At 61.8% G+C, this 27,153-nt stretch overlaps 1 protein-coding gene and 1 pseudogene across 5 annotated transcripts in view; both read right to left on the bottom strand.

Moving 5' to 3' along the window:
- Positions 1 to 27,153, bottom strand: part of LRP1 (LDL receptor related protein 1) — a 78,614-nt gene that overhangs the window by 8,115 nt on the left and 43,346 nt on the right. The window contains exons 20-74 of one of the 5 annotated variants that reach the window (XR_010468478.1): positions 26,855 to 27,022; positions 26,399 to 26,581; positions 25,429 to 25,629; positions 24,608 to 24,853; positions 24,143 to 24,340; positions 23,584 to 23,788; positions 22,718 to 22,882; positions 22,360 to 22,604; positions 22,111 to 22,242; positions 21,795 to 22,022; positions 21,505 to 21,679; positions 21,325 to 21,419; positions 20,952 to 21,101; positions 20,592 to 20,732; positions 20,384 to 20,512; positions 19,831 to 19,962; positions 19,499 to 19,633; positions 19,293 to 19,422; positions 18,923 to 19,049; positions 18,594 to 18,745; positions 18,370 to 18,494; positions 17,099 to 17,470; positions 15,678 to 15,867; positions 15,308 to 15,512; positions 14,993 to 15,185; positions 14,470 to 14,595; positions 14,250 to 14,378; positions 13,697 to 13,816; positions 13,033 to 13,146; positions 12,561 to 12,710; positions 12,185 to 12,322; positions 11,641 to 11,757; positions 11,378 to 11,506; positions 11,123 to 11,245; positions 10,195 to 10,335; positions 9,934 to 10,121; positions 8,975 to 9,158; positions 8,738 to 8,823; positions 8,490 to 8,609; positions 7,390 to 7,577; positions 6,956 to 7,161; positions 6,664 to 6,852; positions 6,359 to 6,507; positions 5,845 to 5,938; positions 5,564 to 5,680; positions 5,358 to 5,477; positions 4,741 to 4,863; positions 3,886 to 4,011; positions 3,571 to 3,687; positions 2,463 to 2,569; positions 1,473 to 1,605; positions 1,112 to 1,231; positions 610 to 707; positions 246 to 389; positions 37 to 171 (exon numbers count right to left, since the gene is read on the bottom strand). Coding sequence is in view for 4 of the 5 variants with exons in the window: in XM_065043624.1 (XP_064899696.1) it covers positions 37 to 171; positions 246 to 389; positions 610 to 732; positions 1,112 to 1,231; positions 1,473 to 1,605; positions 2,463 to 2,569; positions 3,571 to 3,687; positions 3,886 to 4,011; positions 4,741 to 4,863; positions 5,358 to 5,477; positions 5,564 to 5,680; positions 5,845 to 5,938; positions 6,359 to 6,507; positions 6,664 to 6,852; positions 6,956 to 7,161; positions 7,390 to 7,577; positions 8,490 to 8,609; positions 8,738 to 8,823; positions 8,975 to 9,158; positions 9,934 to 10,121; positions 10,195 to 10,335; positions 11,123 to 11,245; positions 11,378 to 11,506; positions 11,641 to 11,757; positions 12,185 to 12,322; positions 12,561 to 12,710; positions 13,033 to 13,146; positions 13,697 to 13,816; positions 14,250 to 14,378; positions 14,470 to 14,595; positions 14,993 to 15,185; positions 15,308 to 15,512; positions 15,678 to 15,867; positions 17,099 to 17,470; positions 18,370 to 18,494; positions 18,594 to 18,745; positions 18,923 to 19,049; positions 19,293 to 19,422; positions 19,499 to 19,633; positions 19,831 to 19,962; positions 20,384 to 20,512; positions 20,592 to 20,732; positions 20,952 to 21,101; positions 21,325 to 21,419; positions 21,505 to 21,679; positions 21,795 to 22,022; positions 22,111 to 22,242; positions 22,360 to 22,604; positions 22,718 to 22,882; positions 23,584 to 23,788; positions 24,143 to 24,340; positions 24,608 to 24,853; positions 25,429 to 25,629; positions 26,399 to 26,581; positions 26,855 to 27,022 (8,478 nt within the window). In the remaining variant the exon portion in view is untranslated. Of the gene's footprint in view, positions 1 to 36; positions 172 to 245; positions 390 to 609; positions 733 to 1,111; positions 1,232 to 1,472; positions 1,606 to 2,462; positions 2,570 to 3,570; positions 3,688 to 3,885; positions 4,012 to 4,740; positions 4,864 to 5,357; positions 5,478 to 5,563; positions 5,681 to 5,844; positions 5,939 to 6,358; positions 6,508 to 6,663; positions 6,853 to 6,955; positions 7,162 to 7,389; positions 7,578 to 8,489; positions 8,610 to 8,737; positions 8,824 to 8,974; positions 9,159 to 9,933; positions 10,122 to 10,194; positions 10,336 to 11,122; positions 11,246 to 11,377; positions 11,507 to 11,640; positions 11,758 to 12,184; positions 12,323 to 12,560; positions 12,711 to 13,032; positions 13,147 to 13,696; positions 13,817 to 14,249; positions 14,379 to 14,469; positions 14,596 to 14,992; positions 15,186 to 15,307; positions 15,513 to 15,677; positions 15,868 to 17,098; positions 17,471 to 18,369; positions 18,495 to 18,593; positions 18,746 to 18,922; positions 19,050 to 19,292; positions 19,423 to 19,498; positions 19,634 to 19,830; positions 19,963 to 20,383; positions 20,513 to 20,591; positions 20,733 to 20,951; positions 21,102 to 21,324; positions 21,420 to 21,504; positions 21,680 to 21,794; positions 22,023 to 22,110; positions 22,243 to 22,359; positions 22,605 to 22,717; positions 22,883 to 23,583; positions 23,789 to 24,142; positions 24,341 to 24,607; positions 24,854 to 25,428; positions 25,630 to 26,398; positions 26,582 to 26,854; positions 27,023 to 27,153 lie in introns of all 5 variants that reach the window. The other 4 variants (XM_065043624.1, XM_065043626.1, XM_065043625.1 and 1 more) reach the window with 4 other exon arrangements.
- LOC135576722 (5S ribosomal RNA) lies at positions 25,984 to 26,102 on the bottom strand (annotated as a pseudogene).

Here is a 27,153-nt window from a genome sequence, read left to right as displayed (position 1 = left end):
GCCACCCCAACCCTCTCTGGCAGCACCAGGATGTACCTTGGCAGGAATTCTTGTTCGGCACCTTCTGGAAGCCTCTGCGGCACGTGCAGTACGTGGTGGAGCGTGACTGAATGCACTGGGCCTCGTCTCCGCACATGGTGGTGTTGGTCATACAGTCGTATGACTTGTGGTCTGGGGTGGGATGCACCATCAGCACCGGTGCCCACCCTGATTCCCCCCCCGGACACCCCAGTGCCCCCACCCACCGTGGGAGCAGGAATCCTCGTCGGAACCATCTCCGCAGTCATCAAAGAAGTTGCAGCGGAGGTTGGCGTTGATGCACTTCTTGTTCTCGCATAGGAACTCGTTCTTGTCCTGGCTGCAGCTCTTGGGCTTGGCTGTGGGTGACTCTGCGGGAGCACGGCCAGCGGTTGTGACGCTCTGTGTCCCCCCACGGGAGCCACGGGGTGCAAATGGGGGGCCAGGCAGGGACCCAGGACGCCTACACCCGCCACCCAGTTTTTGGGAAGGAGTGGGCAAAGCAAACCCCAGCGCCTGGGCTAAAGCCGGGCTCTGCTAGGACCAGTCCCAGGGCCGGGCGGAGCGGGGCCCGCAAGCAGCCCCACTCACCGCAGTCCTTCTCGTCCGTGTTGTCTCCGCAGTTGTCGATGCCGTCGCACTGTCGACCGATCCACAGACATACCCGGTCGTTCTTGCAGCGGAACGGTCTGTTGGGGGGACACTGGAATTTCACTGCACCAGCAAACAGAAACAAACGGTGACGGTGAAAGGAGACGCCATAGCCAGGCTGTCACGCTTGTCACGAGCCGCCGCTTGGCCTCCGCCCGCTCTCCGGGAAGGCCTGTCCCACGAGGGCGAGCGGGCTCCGGAGACTAAAGCAAAGAGACTGAAGCAAAGACAAGTGCCCGGTTGCTGGCCCGGCTGCGGGAGGGTCAGCCCTCTGCCCCCCCGGCCCCTGCCCCACGGCCAGCCCAGCACCTGTGTCACCCTGCTTTCTGACCAGAGCCACCTCCTGTCCCCACCAGCTGCCCCTGAGGGGACCCATCTAAAGGGGACGTGCGGAGCTGCCGGAGGTACCCACGGCCCCCCAGGTTGTCACGGTGTCACTCACAGCACTCCTCGGGGTTCTCGTCCGAGTTGTCCCCGCAGTCGTCCTCCCCATCGCACTTCCAGGCCAGGGGCTTGCACAGCGTGTTGTTGCACTGGAACTCGTCCAGGGGACACGTGCGAACTGTGAGAGCGCGGGGCAGGAGGGGACACGTCAGCCTGGCTGCCAGGACACCGCGCTGGGGCCGCAGCTCCAATTTCAGCACAGCTGGGAGCTCCGCAGGGCTCGGATATGTCTGTGCATGCCCAGGGACCGGTGCTGACACATGCACGGGGAGGGCAACCACCCACAGCGGGGACACAGGACACACGAGGGCACAGGGGGTGACAACTAGCCCCGCGGAGCCGCACGGCGCTGCCGTTACCCCCAGTGCCGCAGTTCTCCTCGTCGGTGCCGTCCATGCAGTCCGCGTCCGCATCGCAGCGCCAGCGCATGGGGATGCAGTGCCCGTTCTTGCACTGGAACTGGTCAAACTCACAGCGTGGTGTGCAGTCCTTCTGCAGGGGACAGCGGGCGAGGGACAGCGGTCAGCAGGGACACGACTGCACCCAGGACCCGGCTCAGCCCCGGTGGCCGGGGGTCACTGGGACGTTGTGCCGGTTGGACTTAAAATGGGTTGATTTCCTTCCTGCATTACAAACCCTTCTCTTTCCCAGCCAGCACGCTCATGATTTGCACTCAGTTTGAGAACAAGCAGATACCAGCCCAGCACAGGGTTCATGTTTTGAATCGCTCTGCTCTGAGAGCCAAGGACACTCTGAGCTCTGCCCACAGGTGTGAGGCAGCGAGGAAGGGGATGGACGGACAGAGCTGGACTGACACCCACACGGAGCAATCACAGTGTTCCAGCCCATTAGCATCCTGCTCATTATTTAAGGAGAGTTGGGACCTTCTGGTTTTGGTTCTTCTGATCTCTCTGGTTCTTCTCTTCGCTCTTTTTGGTGCAGCTGGGGGAGTTTTGGTTGGGACATTTAGTTCATCCTTTTACCATTTTGCAGAGGCCTCTGAGCCTTTCTGCCTTTCTCCTCTCTTTTCTCTCTCTGGGATCGGCTTTGGGACCAGGTGCCGTTTCCTGGCACTGGCTGCTCAGCGTGTTCATGAGGAATTGCCTTGACTATCTTTTATTTCTATTTTATATTTATATTTACCAGTAGTGTATTAGTATTTTGTTATTTGTGTGGATCTCAATCCAAGTTTCTCCCTCCCTTTTGATTCTCTCTGCTATTCAGGGGGTGAGTGAGCGGCTGCGTGGCTGCTTTGCCCGCTCGGGTTCAACCACGACACAGACAGGGTGCGACGTGTGTCCCCCCCCACCACGCGGCCAGTGCAAAGGTGCCGACCCGGAGCGCTGTACCTCGTCAGAGCCGTCCGCACAGTCGTGGTCCCCGTCGCATTTCCACCTGCCGGCGATGCAGCGGCCGTTGGCGCACGAGAACTCGCTCTCCGAGCAGGGCCGGGGCGCTGGGGACAGAGAACACGGGGTGTCCCCCTCATTGCCAGGTCAGCAGCGTGGGGGGCACAGGGTGACACAGACACGCGGCCGGTGGCGCTGGGGACAGGCTGGGGTGCAAGCAGAGCTGGGGGAACTGCCGGCTGATACCACCTCCCAGCGCCCTCCCCGTCCCGCAGCTCCCTGCGAGGAAATGGGGCGTTTTGGGGATGCTTCTGGCAGCGTCCCAGCTGCATGTGTCCCCAAAGTCATTCTCCACAGGTCCCTGCTGCCCCACAGCACTGTAGGGAAGAGACGGGCAGGGGGGTCCAGCCGGAGCAGGAAGGGTCAAGTGGGGACAGATTTTGGAGCCAAGTACGAGCCATGCACGGGCCCCTCCCCAACTGTGGCTCCAGTGGAGGAGGATGCTGGTGCTCAATAAACCTGCCTGGGTTGTCCAGTCCCAGCCCCTCTGCCCTCACCTGCAATTTAACGTCTTCATTTATGTTAGCGAGACTGTACGTGGGAATTAAAAGATTTTGGCAGAAACCTACCTCTGAGCGCCCCATAACGACAGTGTGAAAATGGAGAAAAACGGAAGATGAAGTGAAATGGCACAAACTCAAAAACACGCCATGAAATCAACAGAAAAGGACAAAAAGTTGCACCCCAGAGAGCTGCAGGGACATAGAGGGACCCAGGCGGGCGCTGTGTGGCGGGAGGGGGTCTGGCTCTGTCCCTGCAGTCGCAGCGGACCCGGTGACATCCCATGGGCAGCTCGGTCCCTCCACAGGGCCAGGACCTGCCCGCAGCAGAGCCACAAGTGTCCCCACCGCCCTCCCACGCTGAACCGGTTCAGGATGGGGTGATGGACCAAAGCAAAGCGGCTCTACTGTCAGTAGGACGAGGTGCCCCAGTCCAACGCTCCTGCCCATCGCTGGGGACAGGCAGAGGGGCTGGGGGGACCTGAACCGCTCCCTTCCCCACCGCACGGTCGCTCCCCGGATAGCGAAGGCTGGAGGGCGGTACGTACTGCAGCTCTCCTCATCGGAGTTGTCCCCGCAGTCGTTGTCGTAGTCGCACTGCCACCGGCCCGGCACGCAGCGGTTGTTCTTGCAGCGGAACTGGTAGGGCTCACAGGTGCGTTCATCTGGGAGGGATAAGGGACAGGAGTCAGCGTTGTCACCATGCAAGGGGAGGGATGGTGCACACATGGTTTGGAAAAGGAGCAGCTAAAACCCCACACTGGGGAGGGAGATGGGACAGACAGCGCCGGGGCAGCTCAACCCCCGGGAAGGGGGGACACAAGGTGCCCCCAGGCTCGTCTCCAGCCCCGCTCCCTGCTCACCGCATTCCTCCTTGGGCTCGTCGGAGCCGTCTCCGCAGTCGTCCTCCCCGTCGCACTTCCAGCGTGCCGGGATGCACCTGCCTGAGTCCTTGCAGCGGAACTCATCCACGCCACAGGTCATTTGTGCTGGGGGGAGATCAGAGATGATGTGGATCACAGAATCCCAGAGTGTCAGGGGTTGGAAGGGACCTGGAAAGCTCATCCAGTGCAATCTCCCCATGGAGCAGGAACACCCAGATGAGGTTACACAGGAACCAGGCGGGTTGGAATGTCTGCACAGAAGGAGACTCCACAACCCCCTGGGCAGCCTGGGCCAGGCTCTGCCACCCTCACCACGAACAAGTTGCTTCTCAAATTTAAGTGGAACCTCCTGTGTTCCAGTTTGCACCCATTGCCCCTTGTCCTGTCACTGGTTGTCACCAGAAGAACCTGGCTCCATCCTCCTGACACTCCCCCTTTCCATCTTGATCCCCAGGAATGAGTCCCCCCTCAGTCTCCTCTTGTCCAGCTCCAGAGCCCCAGCTCCCTCAGCCTTTCCTCACACAGGAGATGCCCCACTCCCTCCAGCATCTTTGTTGCCCTGCGCTGGGCTCTCTCCAGCAGTTCCCTGTCCTTGAACTGAGGGGCCCACAATATTCTAGACACAATATTCTAGATGTGGTCGATATGGGGAGGGGAGGCACATTTCTTTCTCCGCAGGGCTGTCTCTGTGCCAGAGGGCGACTCCACACTGAGCAGGGACTGAGCAGGGACCTGCCACCCACCAGCAGACACACAGATGTGACCCAGCTGCAGGGGAGCCCCCAGTTTTGGTGCGGCCAGAGCCCCCCATCATCCCCACGCCAGGATTCTTACTGCAGTTGGCAGGTTCATCGGAGCCATCCACGCAGTCGTTGTCCCGGTCGCACACCCAGACGCGGGGGATGCAGCGCTTGGTGATGGCGCACTGGAACTGGTTGGGGGCACAAGTCACCTCCGCTGCAGGGGGGGACACAGAGTCAGGAGGGACCATGGGCAGTCTGCTCGCCACCACCCCACAAAACAGCCCCCCAGGGCAGAGAGGCACTCTGGGCATCACAACAAGGGTCTGGCCACGCTTGGTGACACATGCACAAGAGAGTGGGGGAGCAGAGCGCTATGGTGGCCCCAATAGACTCGACTGGCTGCAGGGAGACAGAGCAGATGCCACAAGATCCCTCAGCTGCGTAAATCCACGGCAAATATTGAACCTGCTGCTCTGCGGGATTTAAGGCGTTTGTCTCCATTAGGAAATGGGACTGTCTGTGCGAGCAGCAGGGTGACGGTGGACAGCGGGTCTGTGCGGAGCAGAGGTGAGGGGAAAGCCCCATGCGCAGGGACCGGCCAGCGGAGAAGCCGATACCCAAAGCCACGGATCTGATGTAGCACTGAGCTCCTCACCCCGATCCGTGCATGCTCCCCATCCCCAGCACGCTCCCCAGCTCCCCACTCACGGCAGTCCTTCTCATCCTCGCCGTCGCCACAGTTGTCCTGGCCGTTGCAGCGAAAGATGCCAGGGATGCAGCGGTTGGTGTTGGTGCATTTGAACTGGCTGGGCAGGCAGACGTGGATATCTGGGAAGATATGGGTTAAAGCTGCATCTCTGCTCCATGGGATGCTGCAGCCCTGCCTGGGTTTGAGTGGCACCAGGGGAACCCACCACAGTTGGCTTCATCCGAGTTGTCCTGGCAGTCGTTGTCTCCATCGCAGATGAAGGCTGGGTTGGTGCAGATCCCCGTGGAGCACTGGAACTGTCCCGGCCTGCATTTGAATTCAGCTGCGGGGTGACAAAGGATGAAATGTTTGCTCTGGGCAATGTTTTAATTGCAAACCTCAACCTCCCGCTTTCCCCTCTGGGGTCCTCAGCAGGGACTGAGCAACCAGCCCCCAGCCCTGGGGGTCGGCACCCCCGGGCCGTGCCCGGTGCCGCTCGGCACTCACGGCAGTCCTCCGGCTCGTCCGAACGGTCCCCGCAGTCGTCCTCGGTGTCGCATTTCCACCAGAAAGGGATGCACTTGTCGTTCTTGCAGACAAACTGTGACAGAGAAACGGGGTTCTAAAGGTGTCTTGGAATGGGGAGGGAGGACCCCGGATGGCTCTGTCCCCAGGGAACTCTGCCAAGGGCACTGATCCCCATGCTGTCCCTGCCCAGGCAGCCCCAGGACACTTTGTGTCCTGACCTGGAGCAGCCTCAGCCCTAAACCCACCAGGGTGTGGGGGACAGAGGGGACACTCAGAGGGTCATTCCAGAGCCAGAGAGTCCCTGCTCCCCTGGGCACCCCCAGATAACTGTGGGTTGTACATGCTGGGAAGTGCCACAGGAGGGAGGTGTTGCCCGTGCACCAACACCCAGACACAGCAGAGGGGCTGGGACACGGTGACACCGCGGCAGGAGGGACACGGACGGCAGGAGGGACACAGACGGCAGGAGGGACACATCCACACAGCCCGTTACCTGGCTGGCCGTGCAGTTGGAGACGCAGGTTTTGCCGTCGCTGCCCAAGTAGAAGTTGGTGGGACAGGCGCACTTGTGCCCCCCGCCCGGCGAAAGGAGGCAGAGGTTGCTGCAGCCGGCGTTGTTGGTCTTGCAGGGATGGTCGGGAACTGGGGGGAACAGGGAGACAACCACGAGTCGGACCAAAGGAGGGGACCCTCAGGGTGGCACGTGAACCCCCCACGGTGAGACCCATCTCACCGCACATCCCCTCTCGCACCCCATGCCCAAGCCGGCGTCCCTTTGCCATCGTGCCAGGGACTCACCGTCAGGTTGGCGGAAGGGGTGGTAGATGTGGATGTCCATGGGACGGTGCAGCGTGCTGATCAGCAGCGTCTTGTTGGCTCCCGTCGTCTTGTGGGCCCGGTTGATGGACTTGGTCTCCCAGTCGGTCCAGTAAATGTAATCCTCAAAGAGGGTGAGCGCGAAGATGTGCGGGATGTCCTGGCTCAGCACTGCAAGGGGGAGCGGGCGGCTCAGGGGGGGCTGCCCCACGCCATCACCTCTCTCAAGGGACATCTCGGCCTGGGGGTGTCCCGGGAGCCCCAGAGCTCTCACCCGTGTGCCGGTTGGAGCCGTCCAGGCTGGCAAACTCAATATAATCCTCCCGCGCATCAGCCCAGTAGATCCGGCTGTTGATGTAGTCAAGGGTGAGGCCGTTGGGCCAAGTGATCTTGGTGTCAACGATGACACTGCGGTTGGTGCCGTCCATGCCGATCTTCCCGATCAGGGAGTGGTCCCCCCAGTCTGTCCAGTACAGGTAACTGGGGATCAAACAGAAAAGCAGAGGGATGCTGAGCCTGGCTCAAGCCACAGCAGCGGCCACACTCTGCCCGTCGCGCGGCTGAACCGAGGCGCTGGGCAGCGGTCTCGGCGACAAGGGGGGAAGGTCTCATCCCACCTCCCAGCCCTTGTGACTCCAGCAAGGTGGCGGAGGGGCCACGGTCCCTTCCCTGCGCAGAGGGGCAGGTCCGGGTCCCCCAGGCTCTCACCCGTTCTGCACGTCCACCACCAGCGCCCGCGGCTCGCGCAGGCCCGAGTTCACCAGCACGGTGCGGTAGGCACCGTTGAGCTTCGACACCTCGATGGTGTCCCGGCCCTTGTCGCACCAGTACAGGTTGCCTCCCACCCAGTCCACAGCCAGCCCGTCGGGGTTGCTGAGGCCAGTCCGGTGCAAAACCTGTGGGGAGAAAACGAGAGGTGCTGGGGCTGGACAGCGAGAATCAGACAAGGATGGTGCTGCAAAACATCCCGTAGCAGTGTGGGGGAAAGGGACCTGGGGGTCCTGGGGACAGCAGGGTGACCATGAGCCAGCACTGGGCCCTTGTGGCCAGGAAGCCAATGGGACCTGGGGTGGGTTAGAAGGGGGTGGTCAGTAGGTCAGAGAGGTTCTCCTGCCCCTCTGCTCTGCCCTGGGGAGACCACACCTGGAATATTGTGTCCAGTTGTGGCCCCTCAGTTCCAGCAGGACAGGGAACTGCTGGAGAGAGTCCAGCGCAGCCACCAAGATGCTGGAGGGAGTGGAGCATCTCCCATGTGAGGAAAGGCTGAGGGAGCTGGGGCTCTGGAGCTGGACAAGAGGAGACTGAGGGGGGACTCATTCCTGGGGATCAAGATGGAAAGGGGCAGTGTCAGGAGGATGGAGCCAGGCTCTTCTGGTGACAACCAGTGACAGGACAAGGGGCAATGGGTGCAAACTGGAACACAGGAGGTTCCACTTAAATTTGAGAAGCAACTTGTTCGTGGTGAGGGTGGCAGAGCCTGGCCCAGGCTGCCCAGGGGGTTGTGGAGTCTCCTTCTGTGCAGACATTCCAACCCGCCTGGTTCCTGTGTAACCTCATCTGGGTGTTCCTGCTCCATGGGGGGATTGCAATGGATGAGCTTTCCAGGTCCCTTCAACCCCTGACACTCTGGGATTCTGTGAACCTGGGTTGATGCCCTGAGCCCACTGATGATCCACAGCGAGGGCTTGTCCCCTCTTCCCGGTGGCCCTGGTGCCAGTTTGGCTGCTCCAGGAGCCTCTTGGTGAGGAGGTGGGTGAACAGCAGCTGCCCGGACCGGGGGTACCCAAGGGATCACCTCAGACCCCCACCTGAACGTTGCTCCCATTGATGTGCATGCGACGGATCATGCTGCCCTGCGTGGTGACGTCTGTCCAGTAGATCATCTGCTCCCGATAGTCGAAATCCAGAGCCACCGCGTTGTTCAGCCCCTGGGAGGAAGGGAGAAGCGTTGGAACGGCCTGAGCTGTCGACACAGGCTCACAGGGGCTTTACAAAGCCCCTTTCCAACCCCAAATCCCAAGCACGGGGTGCTGGTGCATCCTCCTGTTCCCCCCACCTGCTTGAGCAGCGTGTAGTTGGAGCCGTCCAGGTTGAGCTTCCTCAGGTAGTAGCGGTTGGCGAAGATGAGGAAGGGCTCTTCATCTGCACAGGGAAACCACCAAACGTGTCAGGAAACGCCGCCAGGACATTGGCAGAACCCCCGGGGACCGGTCGCCCTCCCTACCCCGCTGCAGCCCAGCCTAAGCTTAAACTAAGCTTAAGCCTAAGCCAGAAGAGCGTCCCCACCTCTCACCTGTGACAGCCTTACAGCTGGTGGGGTTGTCGGGTTTGAGTTTGTAGCCCTCTGTGCACAGGCACTTGTAGCTGCCCAGGGTGTTGATGCACTTCTGGCTGCAGGGGTAGGTGGTGGAGCACTCGTCGATGTCGATGCACGTCTTCCCGTCGTCCTTCAGCCGGAACCCGGGACGGCATCTGCACTGCAGGAGGCAACCGGAGCTGTTAGACACCCCGAGCCCACACGCTGTGCTGGCTGGACTGAAAACGGGTTAATTGTCTCCATGCAGTGACAAACCTTTCTTTATCCCAGCCAGCATGCTCATGATTTGCACTCAGTTTGAGAACAAGCAGATACCAGCCCAGCACAGGGTTCATGTTTTGAATCGCTCTGCTCTGAGAGCCAAGGACACTCTGAGCTCTGCCCACAGGTGTGAGGCAGCGAGGAAGGGGATGGACGGACAGAGCTGGACTGACACCCACACGGAGCAACCACAGTGTTCCAGCCCATTAGTGTCACACTAATTATTTAAGGAGAGTTGGGATCTTCTGGTTGTCTGTTCCGCTCTCTCTCTGGGGTGCAGATGTGGGGGTTTGGTTGGGACTTTTAGTTTGGCTTTTACCATTTTGCAGAGGCCTCTGAGCCTTTCTGCCTTTCTCCTCTCTTTTCTCTCTCTGGGATCGGCTTTGGGACCAGGTGCCGTTTCCTGGCACTGGCTGCTCAGCGTGTTCATGAGGAATTGCCTTGACTATCTTTTATTTCTATTTTCTATCTATATTTACTAGTAGTGTATTAGTATTTTGTTATTTTATTAAACTGTGTTGATCTCAGTCCAAGTTTCTCCCTTTTGATTCTCTCCCCTAACGTGCAGGTTGGGGGGTGGCGAGTGAGCGACTATCGTGGTTGTATCGCCAGCTCCGGTTAAACGTGCCAAGGAAGGGGGGAGCGGGAGAGCACCCCTGAGCACCCTCCCCTACCTTGTACCCGATCTTGAGGTCCTCACACTCCTGGGAGCAGCCGCTCAGCTTCTTGTTGAGACACTCGTTGATGAAGCAGTTGAGCTCGTCCGAGCCGTCGGCGCAGTCGTTGTTGTTGTCGCAGAGCAGCGCCTCGGGGATGCACTTCCCGTTCTTGCAGAGGAAGAAGGAGTCGTTGCACTTGTTCTCTGCGGGGAGGCGGCGCGGTGAGCCCAGCGCAGGGCGGCCGGCGGCCCCTCCCCGGCGCGGCCCCCGCGCTACCTGGGCTGCTGCAGCGCGGGTTCTTGGGCGCCTCGTCCGAGTGGTCGTGGCAGTCGAACTCGCCGTCGCACTCCCACTGCCGGTTGCTGAGGCAGCGGCCGTTGGCGCAGCGGAACTCGTGGGGGCCGCAGGTGGGGTACTCTGCGGGAGGGCAGGGCTCAGGGGACACCCCAGGGGACACAAACCCCTCCCAGGGTTCCACCTCGAAGCCCAAGGCTCAGGGGACACAAACCCCTTCCCTGGTCCCACCTCGAAGCCTGAGGCTCAGGGGACACCCCAGGGGACACAAACCCCTTCCAGGGTCCCATCTCAAAGCCTGAGGCTGAGGGGACACCATAGGGGCCACAAACCCCTTCTCTGGTCCCACCTCGAAGCCCAAGGCTCAGGGGACACCATGGGGGACACAAACCCCTTCCCTGGTCCCATCTTGAAGCCTGAGGCTCAGGGGACACCCCAGGGGACACAAACCCCTCCCAGGGTCCCATCTCGAAGCCTGAGGCTCAGGGGACACCGCAGGGGCCACAAACCCCTCCCAGGGTTCCACCTTGAAGCCCAAGGCTCAGGGGACACCCCAGGGGACACAAACCCCTCCCAGGGTCCCATCTCAAAGCCTGAGGCTCAGGGGACACCGCAGGGGACACAAACCCCTCCCAGGGTTCCACCTCGAAGCCCGAGGCTCAGGGGACACCCCAGGGGACACAAACCCCTTCCCTGGTCCCATCTTGAAGCCTGAGGCTCAGGGGACACCCCAGGGGACACAAACCCCTTCCGTGGTCCCACCTCGAAGCCTGAGGCTCAGGGGACACCCCAGGGGACACAAACCCCTCCCAGGGTCCCATCTCAAAGCCCGGGAGACCCAGCATGGCTGTCAGGGCCAGGCCTACAGGAGATATGGCCCCTGCTGTCCCCCGGGTCCCGGGACACTCACCACACTCCGGGGACTCGTCTGAGCCGTCGCCACAGTCATCATCGTGGTCGCAGACAAAGTGCTTGGGGATGCACTGGCGGTTTCCACACATGAACTCCCGCTCATCACACGTGTTGTTGTACACTGCAACGAGGCATCGCCGTCAGACCTCGTGCTCTCCCACCTGCCCCCCCAACCCTTTATCTCGCCCCCCAAAGGCAGCTCTGCCTGCACCCCGCTCTGCCCCACCGCACACCCAGCCCTGCGGGGACTCACGGCAGCCGGCAGCGAGGGTCTCGTCAGCTCCGTCCGCACAGTCCTTGTCCCCATCGCAGAGCCAGCGCTCCGGCACGCAGACGTAGGTTCCCGGGCACTGGAAGGATCCTGTGCTGCAGGTGGTCAGCCCTGGGGAGGGAGAAGCAGCCGGTCAATCCCCACCCAGAGAACCAGCACTGGGGGAGCCCCAGGAAAGCAGCGGGGACCACGGCACAGCAAAGCGAAGGGGGAGGAATGGACGGGCAGGGCTGGCGCGGACTCACGGCAGCGGCTGTCCTCATCAGAGCCATCCCCGCAGTCGTCTGCCCCGTCACACACCCACAGCTTGGAGATGCAGCGGTGGTTGTTGCACTCGAACTGCACCGGGTAGCAGAACTTGTCTGGGAGAGGAGGAGAGGAGGGGTCAGAGCTCGGGTGATGCTGGGGAAGGACGTGGCAGCAGAGCCCAGACACTGCACTGACAGGCGCAGCGGCCGCAGGGCTGGTATGGGGATGTTCCCCAGTTCCTGAGCACCGTCTGGGGTTTGTTCAGGGAGCTCGGAGCTAAAAGCATAACCCAAGCGAGCCGTAACTGGCCGCCTTCCATACGACCACAGACATTCACACTCATGCTGAGCAAACCAACACAACAGGATACTTGTGTTGGTCACAGTTACAAGCCCCAGCTGGTGCAATAAGACCCCAGAGGGGGAAGAATCTGGAGTCTGGTGCTTGGCAAAGGGATGTCAGAGATAAGACAGGGTCCTGCCACCCCTCCAGTGTGCCCGCCACCCCCTGCCATGGGCTGGACCCCCGTGCTCTCCCCACCCTGCCGCTCACTGCAGTGCGTCTCGTCTTCTCCGTTCTCGCAGTCGTCCTCTTTGTCGCAGGTCCAAGTCATGGGGATGCACCTCCCGCTCGGGCAGGCGAAGTAGTTGGCTGGACACTTGGGTTTCCTCCCGCCTGCTTTGTGGGGGAAACGTCAGCGAGGGTGGTGGCACAGATACGTCCTGCGTCCCCTCGACCTGAGGATTCCTCCCCAAAATCCCTCGGTGACCCTGCACCCACCAGCGCACTCCGTGCAGGAGCCGCGCAGGCGAAGGACGATGGTCCCGGTGTGCAAACAGAGCACCCACCACCCAAATCGACCCCAGCGGGTTGGCGCGATGCCCCCGCTGAGCCCCCTTCCCTCTCCCCGCCTCACCCGGGCAGTTGCGCTCGTCTGAGTAATCTCCACAGTCATTCGCCCCGTCGCACACCCAGCTGGGAGCGTAGCACAGCGAGGTGTGCTCGCACTTCTGGAACGTGGTGCCTTTCACCCCCAGCTTGAAATAGCTGCTGCAGTCGGTGGCAGCTGCGAGGAAGCACAGCGTGAGCCCCGGCGACGGTGCTGCTCACAAACCCGCTGCTGCTGCCCTTCCCTCCCCACACGCGCCCCGAGCTGCTGGGACCATGTTAAACCCTTCTGGGGGGCTGTGGGTGCTGAGCGTGGTGCAGGGGCTGCAGTGATGGGCTGGGATGGCAACCAGAGCCCTTCTCCCCAATGCAGCACAAGTCCCAGATGCCCAAACGAGGTGCAGGGACCCAGATCCCATCCCATAGGAGCATCTCCAGAGCTCCGGCCGGGCAGAGCTGAGGGGGCTGCGGGAACAAGGGACGGCAGCCGGGGCACTCACTGCAGTTCATTTCGTCCGAAGCATCCTCACAATCGATGAACTGGTTACAGCGGCTGGAATTCCCAATGCAGCTCCCGTCTCGGCAGCGGAACTCGGTGGCGGCGCAGCTCGTTTCTGCAAGGGGGAAGCCCCCGCTGCGGATGAGCCGGGGGACGCGGAGCACACAGCCACCCCACGGGCCCCACTCGCGTTGTGGATGTGCATGAACACCCCCCCCCAGCTACAGATGCCTCCCCGGAGCTCGTCTCATCCTGTCACCGGCAGGGCTGGACGGGCTCAGGGAGCTCCCGACCTTCCCCATCAGTTCTGAACCAGGCAAACAGGCTCCTGCAGCGATGCTGCTTTTGGGGATGCTTGGGTGCCCTTTTCCCAGGAGCGGAGGAGCCAGGAGGAGCAGCAACACCATCGCCTCGTACTCCTCTGCCTGCCAAACCCCGTCCTCGTGGTCTCTGGGCGCTGCGCGGCCGAGCGTGGCAGCTCCCAGGGAACAAGCTTTATAAGTGCTCTGCGGCAGCAGCAGCACAAGGAGGATTTAGCCCTTGACTCCAAGCCCCAGCTCCGCTCCGATCCTGTCAAGCTGAAGGTAACTCTTTCCCGGAACGCCTGTCCCCGTCCCCGGCAGCTGACAGCCCAAGGGCTGGCCGGGAGCCAGCGCCCTGCTTACTGTTGCACGGCACTTCGTCCGAGTTGTCCCCGCAGTCGTCCACGCCGTTGCACCAGTAGCGGCTGGCGATGCAGCGCCCGTTCATGCAGTGCAGGTAACCCTTCTTGCACTTGCGGCTGCCTGCGAGGAGGAGGAGGAGGAAGAGGAGGAGGAAGAGGTGAGCACGAGGGGAGGACCAGCACCCCTGGGGGTCTGAGCTCCTCGGGGACCCTTCAAAAGGAATGAAACTACACAGGCAAGCAGAGGAAACAGGTGCTGGCAAAACTGCGGGGCTAAGCGTGGCCTTTGCCCAGTTGGTGTTAGCGGGGGTGCTGCAGCCCCCGCCGGCTTGGCTCAAAGCATCACTCTCCAGCCCCCCAAAACTGGGAGGGATCTGGAGCCCTTAAAGCCTGACCTAGCGGGGCCGATCTTTGCAGGGCAAGAGGGACTGTGAGCGCTTGAGGGACATGAGAAGACACCCCGGAGTGTCCCTTTGCCGTGTGGATCCAGCAGCTCGAGCAGCGTGCCGGGGGGTGCGTGTGTCTGAGCAAAGCAGCAAGAGGAGGAACCTTACTGCAGTAGGACTGCTTCTCATCCGACTTGTCCTTGCAGTGGACCACGCCGTCGCAGGTCCGGCTGAAGTCAATGCAGTCGCCGTTGCCGCACTCGAACTCGTCGTGCACGTTGCAGGTGGAATTCAGGGCTGGGGAGGGCGCGGGGAGCGTCAGCTCTGCCAGGCTGAGCGTGGCCTCTGCTCTCCCCCCCGTCCCGTCCCCACCGGCTCCCACTTCCACCTTTGCAGGTGAAATCCTCCTGCAGGACTCGCTCGCCGCGGCAGGAGCAGTTGACGTGTCCCTTGGGCGTGAGCAGGCACAGGTCCTGGCAGCCGCCGTTGTTCACTCTGCACGGGGACAGCTCGCCTAGGAGGGACAGAGCAGTCACGCCACGGACGGGCTCAGCAGTCCCGTCCCTCTGGGCAGAGGAAAAGCAGCAGCTCCTCCCCAAGTTCTCCCAATGGGGCTGCGGGGGACGCATGATGTCAGGGACACCCAGTTTCCCCACATCTTGCAAGGACGATGCCCTGGGAAGAGCACAAATGGGGCAAATTCTCCCTCTCTTCAGCCTGCACAGGGTCTGGAGATGGATGAGGGTCCCGAGGGGCAACGCCAGCCCAGGAGGGATGGTGGGACGGGTTCCCCTTCCCCTGGTTGCAGACGCGGTGGAGGAGCAGGGGTCTGGCAGGGGGGTCTGCAAGCATGGGGAGCAGGGCCCACAGTGGTGACACTGCAGGGACAGGGGACCCGGGGGCGTCCTTACAACTATCGGTGTCGTTGGCCACAGCGATGATGCCCATGGGTTGCTGCGGGATGTCCACACGCAGGAGCTTCATGTCGGTGCCCACGTACTTGTTGGCCCGTTGCACAGCCCTGCGCACCCAGTCTGTCCAGAAGATGTAGTCGCCATAGACAGCCAGGCCAAAGGGGTGCACGGGCTCTGATTTCAGGATCACCTGCCGGACACAGGCAAACCATGAGCACGAGGGAACCCGGGTGTGGGGCTCGGACACCGCACCAGCCCCACGCTCGTCCCTTTCCCCCCATTCTCTCCCCCCAGGGCCAGGTCTGGACTCACGTGGCGGTGCGAGCCGTCGTATTCGCAGCGTTCGATCTTGTCCAGCGTGGCATCAGAGAAATAGATCTTCTCGGCCTTGTGGTCAATGGCCAGCCCATTCGGCGTCCGTATGTCCTGGTCGATGATGATGAGGACGTTGGCACCGGAGAGGGTGGCGCGCATGATGCTGGGGTGCTGCTCGTTCCAGTTGGTCCAGAACATCAGGCTGGGAGGGGAGAGACATACGATGCCCTCTGCAAGCCCAGCTCTGCCCACACCTCTGCTGCCGTGGGGCTCGCAGGGACTTTGGGAGGGACAGGACATGTCCCTGTGTAAAATGGTCTGGGAGGGGAATGGATGAGGCCACTACAGCCACCGACGGGCCACTCACTTCTGACACTCGTCCAGCACGAAGGCGCGGGGGTGATCGTCCCCTGACATGGTGATCACCGTCTCCCTCTCGAAAGCACCCAGGCGGCTCTGGTCCACGGTGTGGCGGGTGATGGTGGAGGTGGTGTAGCTGGTCCAGTAGAGCGTGTCCCAGCCGCGGTGGTACGCCAGCCCCTCCACCGAGCCCACGTCTGCGGGGGAACAGGCGGCGGTCACGTCCAGACCGGGCTGCCGGCTGCTCCACACACTGACCGGGATGCTGGGACGCGGCTTCCTTGGCAGCCCGAAGTCATTTCTTTTAATTACCACCTAATGAAACCCCTCGGAGGCTTTGGCTGCTCGCTAACACCAGGCGGCGCCCGGGGGGACCTGAGCTGATGCCGAGACCCCAGGAGCCTCCTGGGCAGGTTTCTGCTACCAAGTGGTAATGAGACCTCCTTGTAGGAAGGCTGAGGGATGTTCACCTATGATTAAATGAGGACTTGAACTTGGATTTCAAGTTCACGCTTTGATCATCTCTCAGGTGCTGGCCGGGACTTGCCCGGGTCCCTGCAGGAAGGAGAAGGGAAAGGGAAAGGGAAAGGGAAAGGGAAAGGGAAAGGGAGAGAGGGAAAGGGAAAGGGAAAGGGAAAGGGAAAGGGAAAGGGAAAGGGAAAGGGAAAGGGAAAGGGAAAGGGAAAGGGAAAGGTCCTTTCTGCCAAGGCCCAGAGCCACAAAGAGACAAGGCAGACCCGTAGCCAACCAAGGAGACCTTCCCTTCAGCTCCCCAGCCGGGAACTTGAACTATAAACCCATCCTTCCTCCCTCTTTAATGATCAGCAAAAGGTTTAATGAACCAGCTACGACAGATGGGCCCTGCTCTCCCGATCTCTGATAACAGCCAGCCCAAGTGCCAAATGTAAATCCACTCATTAGCGAGCACATCCATAACCCTTGCTGGAGGTGCTCCCTGGTGACACGGAGCAGCAGCCGCGGTCCTTCCAGCCACCGGAGGAGCCACTAAACCCAATGGAGCGCACGCCGCGGGCTGGGGGTGCCGGCAGGGCACGGTTTGCCCAGGCTCTGCGGCTCTGCCGTGGGTCAAACGCAAACACGGAGCGGAGCGCGGGTCTGCTGCAGCGCCTCGTTTCTAGAGCAATGCAAACCCCCGCGCGCCGGAGCCTGGTGACGCGCTCGCCTCGCCAAACGAGCTCTGCGGGCTCCTCCTGGCACGTCCTCTACCACAGGTGCTGCTACAAAGCTCCCAGCTGAAGCCTGAACAGCGACCACTCAAAACAGCTCTCAAAAACACCAAAGAACCAAGAAAAGGACAAAAAAGCAATTTGGTGAAGAGGCGGAGAGTTCAAGAAGAGGCAGTGGGGATGGACAGAAAAGAGGGACCCAAGAGGGACATGCAGGCAGAGGGAACCCCGTGATGCTCACTCTCCACGATGGTCTTGCGCCCCGTGCCGTCGTCGTTGATCTGCTGGATGTTGCCAAAGTGGATGTCGCTGTAGAAGATGCGGTTGCTGCCCTTGGAGCCGTAGCGGTAGTCGAAGGCCAAGGCGATGACGTTCTTCATGTGTTCGGCGTCCTCGAAGGGCTTGATGGGCGCGTTGAGGTTGTTCTCGTCCGACAGGTGGATGCTCTTGAGGATGGTGCGCTCCGAGTAGAGCAGGTAGCCGTCGTAGTCGCGGCAGCTGACGCCGTCCTCGGCCAGCATGCCATGGGCACAGGCGCACGTCCGCTGCCCACCGCCGCGGAACAGGCACAGCTGCTGGCAGCCCCCGTTGTTCTGCGCACAGATGTTGGTGCCTGGGGAGGGAAGTGGGGGCTGTTTGAGGGACGGAGCTCTGTGGATGCTCCTGCTCGGTTGCTTTTCGCCTCTCCCCACCCCGAGGGTGAAGAAACAGGATCATGTCCATGCAATGATGTGGCCCTTTGGCGAGGTGTGCTGGTTGGACTGAAAATGGGTTGATTTTCTTCCTGCATTACAAACCTTTCTCTTTCCCAGCCAGCACGCTCATGATTTGCACTCAGTTTGAGAACAAGCAGATACCAGCCCAGCACAGGGTTCATGTTTTGAATCGCTCTGCTCTGAGAGCCAAGGACACTCTGAGCTCTGCCCACAGGTGTGAGGCAGCGAGGAAGGGGATGGATGGACAGAGCTGGACTGACACCCACACGGAGCAATCACAGTGTTCCAGCCCATTAGCATCCTGCTCATTATTTAAGGAGAGTTGGGACCTTCTGGTTGGCTCTTCCATTTTCTCTGGTGTTGGCTCTTGTTATTGAGCTGGGGGAGTTTTGGTTGGGACGTTTAGTTCATCCTTTTACCATTTTGCAGAGGCCTCTGAGCCTTTCTGCCTTTCTCCTCTCTTTTCTCTCTCTGGGATCGGCTTTGGGACCAGGTGCCGTTTCCTGGCACTGGCTGCTCAGCGTGTTCATGAGGAATTGCCTTGACTATCTTTTATTTCTATCTTCTATCTATATTTACTAGTAGTGTGTGAGTATTTTATTATTTTATTAAACTGTGTTGATCTCACTCCAAGTTTCTCCCTTCTGATTCTCTCCCCTACTGGAGGGGTGAGTGAGCGGCTGCGTGGTTGTATTGCCAGCTGGGGTTCAACCATGACATGAGGCCACAGCAGCCCATTTGTTTCTGTCCCCCTCCCACACCTGCCCAGCGCCACGCAAGGAGGGACCCCCCGCACCTTTCTGCCTGGCCCGGTTGAAGACTTTGATGTCCTTGAGCTGCACGCCGATCCCCGTCCGCAGGGACACCGACTCGGTGGCGTTGTCCTTGTTGCCTCTCTTGATGGAGCCATTTGCATGGGTCCTAAGAAAGCAGAGAGTCACCCAATGGCCACCACAGGGACCGCCAGCAGCACCCAGCTCTGTCACCCCCAAGCAGCACCCAAACCCTCGGGGTCCATACCTATCGCTCCAGTAAATGTACTCCTCGAAGACCGACACCGAGAACATGTCCATGTTGTTGCTGGACAGGACGACCTCTCGGTTTTCACCCGTCTCCAGGTCGATCCGTTCGATCTTGTCCGTCCGGGCGTCGCACCAGTAAAGCTTCCCGTCCTGAGGCGATGGGAAAGCATCCCCGTCAGCGATGGAGCAGCACGGTGCCACCGTCCCCAACTCCCGCCAACCTGCACAACCCTCCTGGCCCTGGGGAGGAGACTCCAGGGCCCTGGGGATGGCAGCTGCTCCCCACGAGGCCCCAGCCGGCCCCGTCCTCCCCGCCGGCGGCCGTACCTCGTAGTCGACAGAGATCCCGTTGGGCCAACTGATGCTGACGTTCACCAGCACCATCCGCTCCGTCCCGTCCAGGCGTGAGCGTTCGATGCGGGGGTACTGGCCCCACTCCGTCCAGAACAGATACCTGCAGGGGACAGCAGGGACGTCACCACGGGCTGGCCAGCAGCAGCATCTTTGGGGCTTTTGGCCACGGGACAAACACCTCTCCCCATCATCCGTCCACACCGGGGCCTCAGTCCAGAGGCTGTCACCTGGTGTGGCAGGAGACCCGTGAGTCCTTCTTTCCTTTGTGCAAACTGGGGGTCCCCGGTACGTGGCCACCCCCCCAGCCAACTGCCCCTCCACGCAGCTTCATGCGGTGTCTCACCCCTTCTCTGGATGGACTGTGATGGCGCGTGGCTTGTCCAGCCCCTGTGAGATGACCACGTAGCGGAAGGAGCCGTTCAGCCTGGCCACCTCAATGACATCGAAGCCCTGGTCCGTCCAGTAGATGTTTCCTGCAGAGAGGGGCCGGTGAAGACCTCGCGTGAGCCCCGCTCCCCATCCACCCTTGGCCTCGGAGCCCCGGCTCACCGGCGATCCAGTCCACGGCGATGCCCTCCACACGGCCGATGCCGTTGGTGACCACGTCCTCCCGCCACGTCTGGTCCCGCTTGGCCCGGCTGATGGTGCTCAGACCCATGTCCACCCAGTAAATGGTGTCGTTCTCTGAGAGGGGCCAGGCAGGAGAGGGGGTGTCAGTGACCGTCACCCCACAGACGGCACAAAGCTGGGCTGAGCTGCACCCACAGCAGTGGGGACTTGGGACCTTCACCCCGTGGGAAGATGCCGCCAAAGGACAGTCTGGTGACATCCCCCTCCCCGACCTCTCCAGCCCTGCTGTCCCACTCCCAGCCCCGCGTCACCTGCGTGGAAGTCGATCCCCACAGCCAGTGAGGTCCCTGACACGGGCACGAGCGCATCCGACTTGTCATTGGGGTCCAGAGGAATCCCACGGATCCCCTCGTGGACTGAATACAGGAGGAAGGAGCCAACACCTGCGAGATGGATACGGGGACGGTCAGACGCATCCCACAAGCCACACGCTGTCCCTTCAGCAGCCACAACGCGTGGCAAAGGCTTCAAGCCCCAGAGCAGCCTGTTCCAGGGGTCCTGACCCACAGCAGGGAACGGGGGAGGCACGAGCGGGGCCTCTTCCCAGAGCCGCCTCCATCCCTGAGCACTGGCAAAGGCTCCAGGCTGCATCTGGGTCAGGGCAGCGCTTGTTATTCAGTCCCTGCCCTGACCCAGATGGCGCAGCAGCTCTGCCAGCCCCCTCCAAAACCACCGAGAACATTTTGCACACAAACAGCCTTTGAGAGGCCCTGGCAGCAACCGGGGAGCGCGGTAGCTCTTCCCTCCCGAGGGAAACAGCGCCAAAACAGGGCAAGGGTGTGCGGAGCAAAGGGACACGCTCACCTTCGCAGGACTGCTGCCCGCTCTTCAGGCTGTAACCGGCTGTACACATGCAGGAGCGGGAGCTCTCGGACGTGGGCAGGCAGAGCTGCGAGCAGTCGCCGTTGTTGAGGCTGCAGGGGTTGGTTCCAGCTGCCGCGGAGAGAAGGGGGGTGAGGGCGCCGGGCAGAGCGGCCGCTGCGGGGCCGCGGCGCCGGCACCGCGCACTCACCTTGCTGGATGCTCTCGTCGTACACCTTCATGTGCATCACCAGCGTGGTGCTGTTGCGCAGCACCGTCACCTCCGAGCCATCCTTCTTCTTGCAGGTGCCCATCCTCTCGGAGGCCTGGTCAGCCCACCACAGTTTGTCACCTGCAAGGAGAAGGCAGAACATGCAGCAGCTTCCCCCATCCCCTCCCATCGCAGCTGTAAAGATTTACACACGACGGCCTGGAAGAAGCGGGTCCGAACCCGGTCTTTGGTGGAGAAGCATCCCCCCCCCACAGCTGCTCGAGGTGGCAAGTGTTTGGGGAGGGTCAGGAGAAAGGAAAGGGCTCCACGAGCCATCCCTGTCACCCTGCCAGCTCTCACCCATGATGGCCAGGGCGGTGGCCTTGCTGAGCTGACCCCGCACAGACTCGATCACCTCCAGGTTGCTGCCATCCAGGTTGCAGCGGTTGATGGTGCCGTTGCCAGAGCTGATCCAGTACAGTTTGCTCTCTGGGTAGTCGATGGCCAGGCCTGGAAAGCACGAGGCCATCAGTGACTGGGAGCACACGGGGACCGTCACCAGCCGGGAGGTGGGACAGGACCGGCCGAGCGGATGGGGTGATGGACAGAATGGGAGACCCAGCACAAACAAGCTGCCAGGCCTGCGGGGAGCCGGGGCTGCCAGAGAGGGGACCAGAGGTTTTCAGGGCCCTGCAAGGTAGGGTGACACCAGGGGACACGGGGGGGTCCGTACCAACAGGCCCTTTCTGGTTGGTGAAGAGCAGAGTGCGGTTGCTGCCATCCATGTTGGCCACGCTGATGTTGTCCCCGTCTGTCCAGTAAAGTTTCCTGTGCCAGGGAGGGGACACTGAGCACGGCAGCACTGTGGAGATGTCCCCCCCGGCCTGCTGGCACCGTGTCCAGCCACACGTACCCCCGGAGCGGGTGAACCACCAAGCAGTGGGGCTTGTCCAGCCCCTGGATCACCGCGTTCTTGAAGGAGCCGTCCAGCCTCGCCACGTTGATCTGCTTCTTGTTGGCGTCATAGCTGGTCCAGAAGAGGTTTCTGGAAACCCAATCCACAGAGAGGCCATGAGCGTTGGGCAGGTCTGGAAGGCAAGAGAGGAAGGAGACGCGTCAGTTGTGAGAACAGGGTTGGGGTGACACCCAAAGAAGGGCTGATCTCACGGAGCAGCCGTGCGGCAGGTTCCCCCGCACACCCACCCGCAGACACGACGGTCTCCACGCCGGTGCCGTTGATGAAGGCTCTCTTGATGGTCTGGGTGCGCACGTCAGACCAGTAAATGCGCTGCTCCAGGGCGTCGTAATCCACCACCGTGACGTTGTCGATGTCGGGCACCGTGAAGGAGATGATGTAGTTGTAGTAGGGGTTGTCGATGTCCACGCCGCGGATCTCCATCTGCCGCGCGTACAGCAGGAACTTCTTAAACTCTGGGGAGGACGAGAGGGGCAGCGCTGGGACCGCAGCCCGGGCGGCAGAGCCGGTGCCGCCGCCGCGGGGTGGGCTGGCAGCCCCTACCATAGCAGGTGGTGTTGTCCTTGTCCAGCTTCATGAGGTGGGGACAGGCACAGGACAGCGTGCGGTTGTAGTTGATGAGGCAGAGGTGGGAACATGGCCCTTTGCCCCCATTGGCTTCGCAGGGATTAGGAGCTGCAAACGGGACGAGACTCAGCAACATCCCAGTTCCGGGGACACCAAGCGCCTGTGCCACCTCCCCACCATGCATCCCCCGTCCCATCCCACCGCCTCCACGTCCCCAGGCCTTACCCAGGGGCTGCCGGGACGGGTGGTAGACCTGCAGGTCGAAGGGCTGCGTGTTGGTCCTCTGCACCACCGTCACGTTGTGCCCCGTCCACTTGTTGGCCTTGGCCAGCGTGTTGGTGCGCCAGTCGGTCCAGTAGACCTCCCCCCCATACAGGGTGACGGCGAAGGGATGCGACAGGTACTCGTGTCCCCGCAGCACCTCGATGTGCCCTGTCCCGTCGTACAGCGCTGAGTAGATGGCGTCTGACCTGCGCCCGGCAGAGACGAGGGGTGAGAGCAGGCAGGGGCCGGGCAGGGGACAGGGAGGGGGGCCAGAGGGGACAGGGAGGCGCAGGGCAGAGATGGGTTGTCCTGGTCCCACCTGGCGTCGATCCAGAGGATGCGCTTCTCCAGGTAGTCGACAGTGAGCCCGTTGGGCCAGCCCCCCGAGCCCGTCTCCTTGTGGATGGTGCGCCGGCCCGCGCCGCTCATGGAGGCGGCCTCGATGCGCGGCAGGCTGGCGTCCCAGTCCGTCCAGAACAGGATCCTGTGAGGGACAGCGAGGGGGACGGTCAGCATGGGGACACTGACCTGTCCCCAGCCCAGTCCCTGTGCAAGAGGCCAAAGATCACAGAACCCCAGAGTGTCAGGGGTTGGAAGGGACCTGGAAAGCTCATGCAGTGCAATCCCCCCATGGAGCAGGAACACCCAGATGAGGTTACACAGGAACCAGGCGGGTTGGAATGTCTGCAGAGAAGGAGACTCCACAACCCCCTGGGCAGCCTGGGCCAGGCTCTGCCACCCTCACCACGAACAAGTTTCTGCTCAGATTTAAGTGGAACCTCCTGTGTTCCAGTTTGCACCCATTGCCCCTTGTCCTGTCACTGGTTGTCACCAGAAGAGCCTGGCTCCATCCTCCTGACACTCCCCCTTTCCATCTTGATCCCCAGCAATGAGTCCCCCCTCAGTCTCCTCTTGTCCAGCTCCAGAGCCCCAGCTCCCTCAGCCTTTCCTCACACGGGAGATGCTCCACTCCCTCCAGCATCTTGGTGGCTGCGCTGGACTCTCTGCAGCAGTTCCCTGTCCTGCTGGAACTGAGGGGCCACAGCTGGACACAATATTCCAGGTGTGGTCTCCCCAGGGCAGAGCAGAGGGGCAGGAGAACCTCTCTGACCTACTGACCACCCCCTTCTAACCCATCCCAGGATGCCACCACATCCCGGTGACAAACCCCGCCTCCTGCCATACCCATAGCGGGGGTCCAGGGCGATGGCGCGGGGATGCTCGATGTCCCCAGCCAGCAGTGTCGTTCGCATGGTGCCATCCAGCTTGGCCACCTCGATCTGGTCCAGGTTGCTCTCCACCCAGTAGATGTTGCCGGCGATCCAATCCACAGCCAAGCCCTCGGGGGTGGCCAGCCCGTACTGGATCACCACCTCGAAGCTGGTCAGAGCTGCGGGACAGCACCAGGGGGGCTCAGGCTGCTGTCCCCTCCCTGTCCCACTTGCCACCATCACACCCCAGTCCAGAACAGCTCCCAGTGCGCTGGACTGGGTTCGCCGGCAGGGACACGTGGTCCTGGTGCCGGGTCCCGGTGTCCCTGTCCCACAGCACTGATGGGGAGGGGACCCGGTTTTGTGCTCCCAGCTGCTGGGCTGCAATTACCATTAGGTAAGTGCTGGGAGTGCTAATTAACTCCTGCATAACAAGCCACTTTGGACGGGATCACTACAGGGACTGTGGGCTCCAGCAGCCACCCCACCCCAGAACTGTCTCATTCATCTGGCCTCCACCCAACGCCACGCACCCCCATTCTCCAGCAGCTTTCCCCTGTAGATTTTGTCCTCCACCACGTCGGTCCAGTACAGCGAGCTCTGGTTGAGGTGGAAGTCCAAGGCGATGGTGTTGCGCAGCCCGGGGACCAGGACGCTGTAGTCGCCCCGGTGCAGGTCGATGCGGCGGATCTCGTGGCGGTTGGAGAAGATGATGAACGGCTTGAAGGGGTCTGGGGAGCGCAGAGCAGGGTCAGAAGGGACACGGGGAGGCGGGGGCGACTGGCAGGGGTTGCGGGACCACCCGCACCCCTGAGGGCAGCTCGTGCTGGGGGGGGACAAGCAATGTGGCCACCATCAGCAGGCAGATCCCCCAGGACCTGGCTGTGCCCATCAGCACGGTCCTCAGCTCCACTGCTGCTGCCCCCGAGAGCCGGGGGACACGGGGACGCTCTGTGACAGGCAGTGGGGTAGTGGCAGCCCTGCAGCCCCACACGCACCCAGGCTGCGGCAGCTCTCGCCGTCGGGCTCCAGCATCCAGCCCTCGTAGCAGGAGCACTTGACGTTGTACTTGTCCTGCTCGCACTTCTGGCTGCACTTGAGGTGCTTGGCGCAGTAGCTCTGGATCTGGCAGGTCTTGTTGTCCGAGCCCAGCTCCATGCCCAGGGGACAGGAGCAGACGATGCCCTCGCCGGGGGCCACGGTGCAGTTGTGGCTGCAGCCGCCGTTGTTCAGGGAGCACTGGTCTGTGCAAGGAGAGAGGACACGCTCGTCAGGTCCTCGTCCTGCTGCCAGCCTGGGGAAACCACGCATCCTGGGGACACCGTGTGTACTGGGGACACCCCATGTCCTGGGAACACTGCGCGTCTTGGGGACACCCCGCGTCCTTGGGACACCCCACGTCCTTGGGACACCGTGTATCCTGGGGACACCGCGCATCCTGGGGACACCCCACGTCCTTGGGACACCCCACATCCTTGGGACACCCCACATCCTTGGGACACTGTGTATCCTGGGGACACTGCACATCCTGGTGACACCCCACGTCCTGGGGACACTCTGCGTCCTGGGGACATTGCGTGTCCTGGGGACATTGTGCATCCTGGGGACACCTCATGTCCTGGGGACATTGCGTGTCCTGAAGACACCTCGAGTCCTGGGGACACCATGTGTTCTGGGGACACCCCGCACCCTGGGGTGACCCCACGTCCTGGGGACATTGCGCATCCTGGGGACACCGCGCATGCTGGGGAAACCCCACATCCTGGGGAGACCCCATGTCCTGGGGACACCCCGCGTCCTGGGGACACCGCGTGCTCACCGCAGAGCTCGCCCTCGTCGGAGCCGTCCCCACAGTCGTCGGAGCCGTCACAGAGCTTCTCGGGGGGGAGGCAAATGGATGTGTTGTTGGCGCAGGTGTGCGAGGGGGGTTTGCACACCAGCGACTCGCAGTTCTCCTCGTCTGAGTTGTCCTCGCAGTCGCTGTCCCCGTCACAGACCCAGGCCTTGCTGATGCAGCGGGCTGCCGAGAGGGGAGATCACACACAGAGATGTTATTTCAGTTACCTGGGGTTCTGGCTGCCCCGGAGCTGGTGTCACCCCAATGCCTCCAAGCTCCAGAGCCCCAGCTCCCTCAGCCTTTCCTCACACGGGAGATGCTCCACTCCCTCCAGCATCTTGGTGGCTGCGCTGGACTCTCCCCAGCAGTTCCCTGTCCTGCTGGAACTGAGGGGCCACAACTGGACACAATATTCCAGGTGTGGTCTCCCCAGGGCAGAGCAGAGGGGCAGGAGAACCTCTCTGACCTACTGACCACCCCCTTCTAACCCACCCCAGGTCCCATTGGCTTCCTGGCCACAAGGGCCAGTGCTGGCTCAGCCCACAGCACCCAGGATTCCCACCTGGTCTCCCATCCAAGTACTGACCAGGCCCGACCCTGCTTAGCTTCCCAGATCAGATGAGATGGGGCATTCTCAGGGTGCTATGGCTGTGTATATTATATATTTATACATACATATGTTTGCCAAGTATATCCTGATAGTATCCGAACTAAAACCTGTTTACAGGAGCAGAGCAGAGGGGCAGGAGAACCTCTCTGACCTACTGACGACCCCCTTCTAACCCACCCCAGGTACCATTGGCTTCCTGGCCACAAGGGCCAGTGCTGGCTCACAGTCACCCTGCTGTCCCCAGGACCCCCAGGTCCCTTTTCACCGCTCCAACATCTCATTCCCAACTTACACTGGGACCTGGAGTTGTTCCTACCCAGGTCCCGTCTCCCCTGCTCTCACCTGAGTCCTTGCAGCCAAACTTGACATTGGGGTCGCAGACGTGGGTGACCCCCTCGCAGTTCTTCTCGTCGCTGGAGTCCATGCAGTCCGTGTCGCCGTCGCAGCGCCAGCGCATGGGGATGCAGAGCCCATCCAGCCGGCACTGGAACTCGTCGGTGTGGCAGCCCCCGGGGGGGCGCGTGGCTGGTGGGAGGACACAGCACCCGGTCACCAACTGCACCTGGAGGAGCCGGGGGGCTTGGGGGACAGGAGGAGAACTGGGGGTACCCAGAGGGGCTACTTGGGTGGGCAGATTCCCTGTCTGGAAGTGGGGGCTCTACTGGGGGGGCTTTTGGCTCTCCAGGCAGGACGGCAGCAAAGCTGACGCCTGAGAGGCTCCATCGACCGTGCTCACCCCCCCATCGCCCGCAGGACCTGGGACCCCCGTGGGGACACCGAGGGCCAGCCCAGCCTCACCCTGGTTGGTGCAGTTGGCGTGAGTCTCGTCGCTGTAGTCCCCGCAGTCGTTGTCCCCGTCGCAGGTCCAGTGCACGGGGATGCAGCGCCCGCTGTTGCACTTGAACTGGTTGCTGGAGCAGGAGTGGCTGCAGCCCGCCTCGTCACTATTGTCCCCGCAGTCGTTGTCTGCAGAGGGAAGGGCAGCGGGAGGGGGCTCAGGGGGTGCCCGGCCGGCTGGGGGGGCTGGCGGAGCCACAGCAAGAGCGACGAGGCACAGACCCCTCGCCAGAGCGGGGAAGCGGGAACAAGAGGGATGG

This window comes from Columba livia, chromosome 29 (genome assembly GCF_036013475.1).
Source record: "Columba livia isolate bColLiv1 breed racing homer chromosome 29, bColLiv1.pat.W.v2, whole genome shotgun sequence".
In the NCBI taxonomy this organism is placed as follows: Eukaryota; Metazoa; Chordata; class Aves; order Columbiformes; family Columbidae; genus Columba; species Columba livia.
The sequence above is the reverse complement of the archived record's forward strand: the minus strand, read 5'-3'. Positions and strand labels throughout refer to the sequence as shown.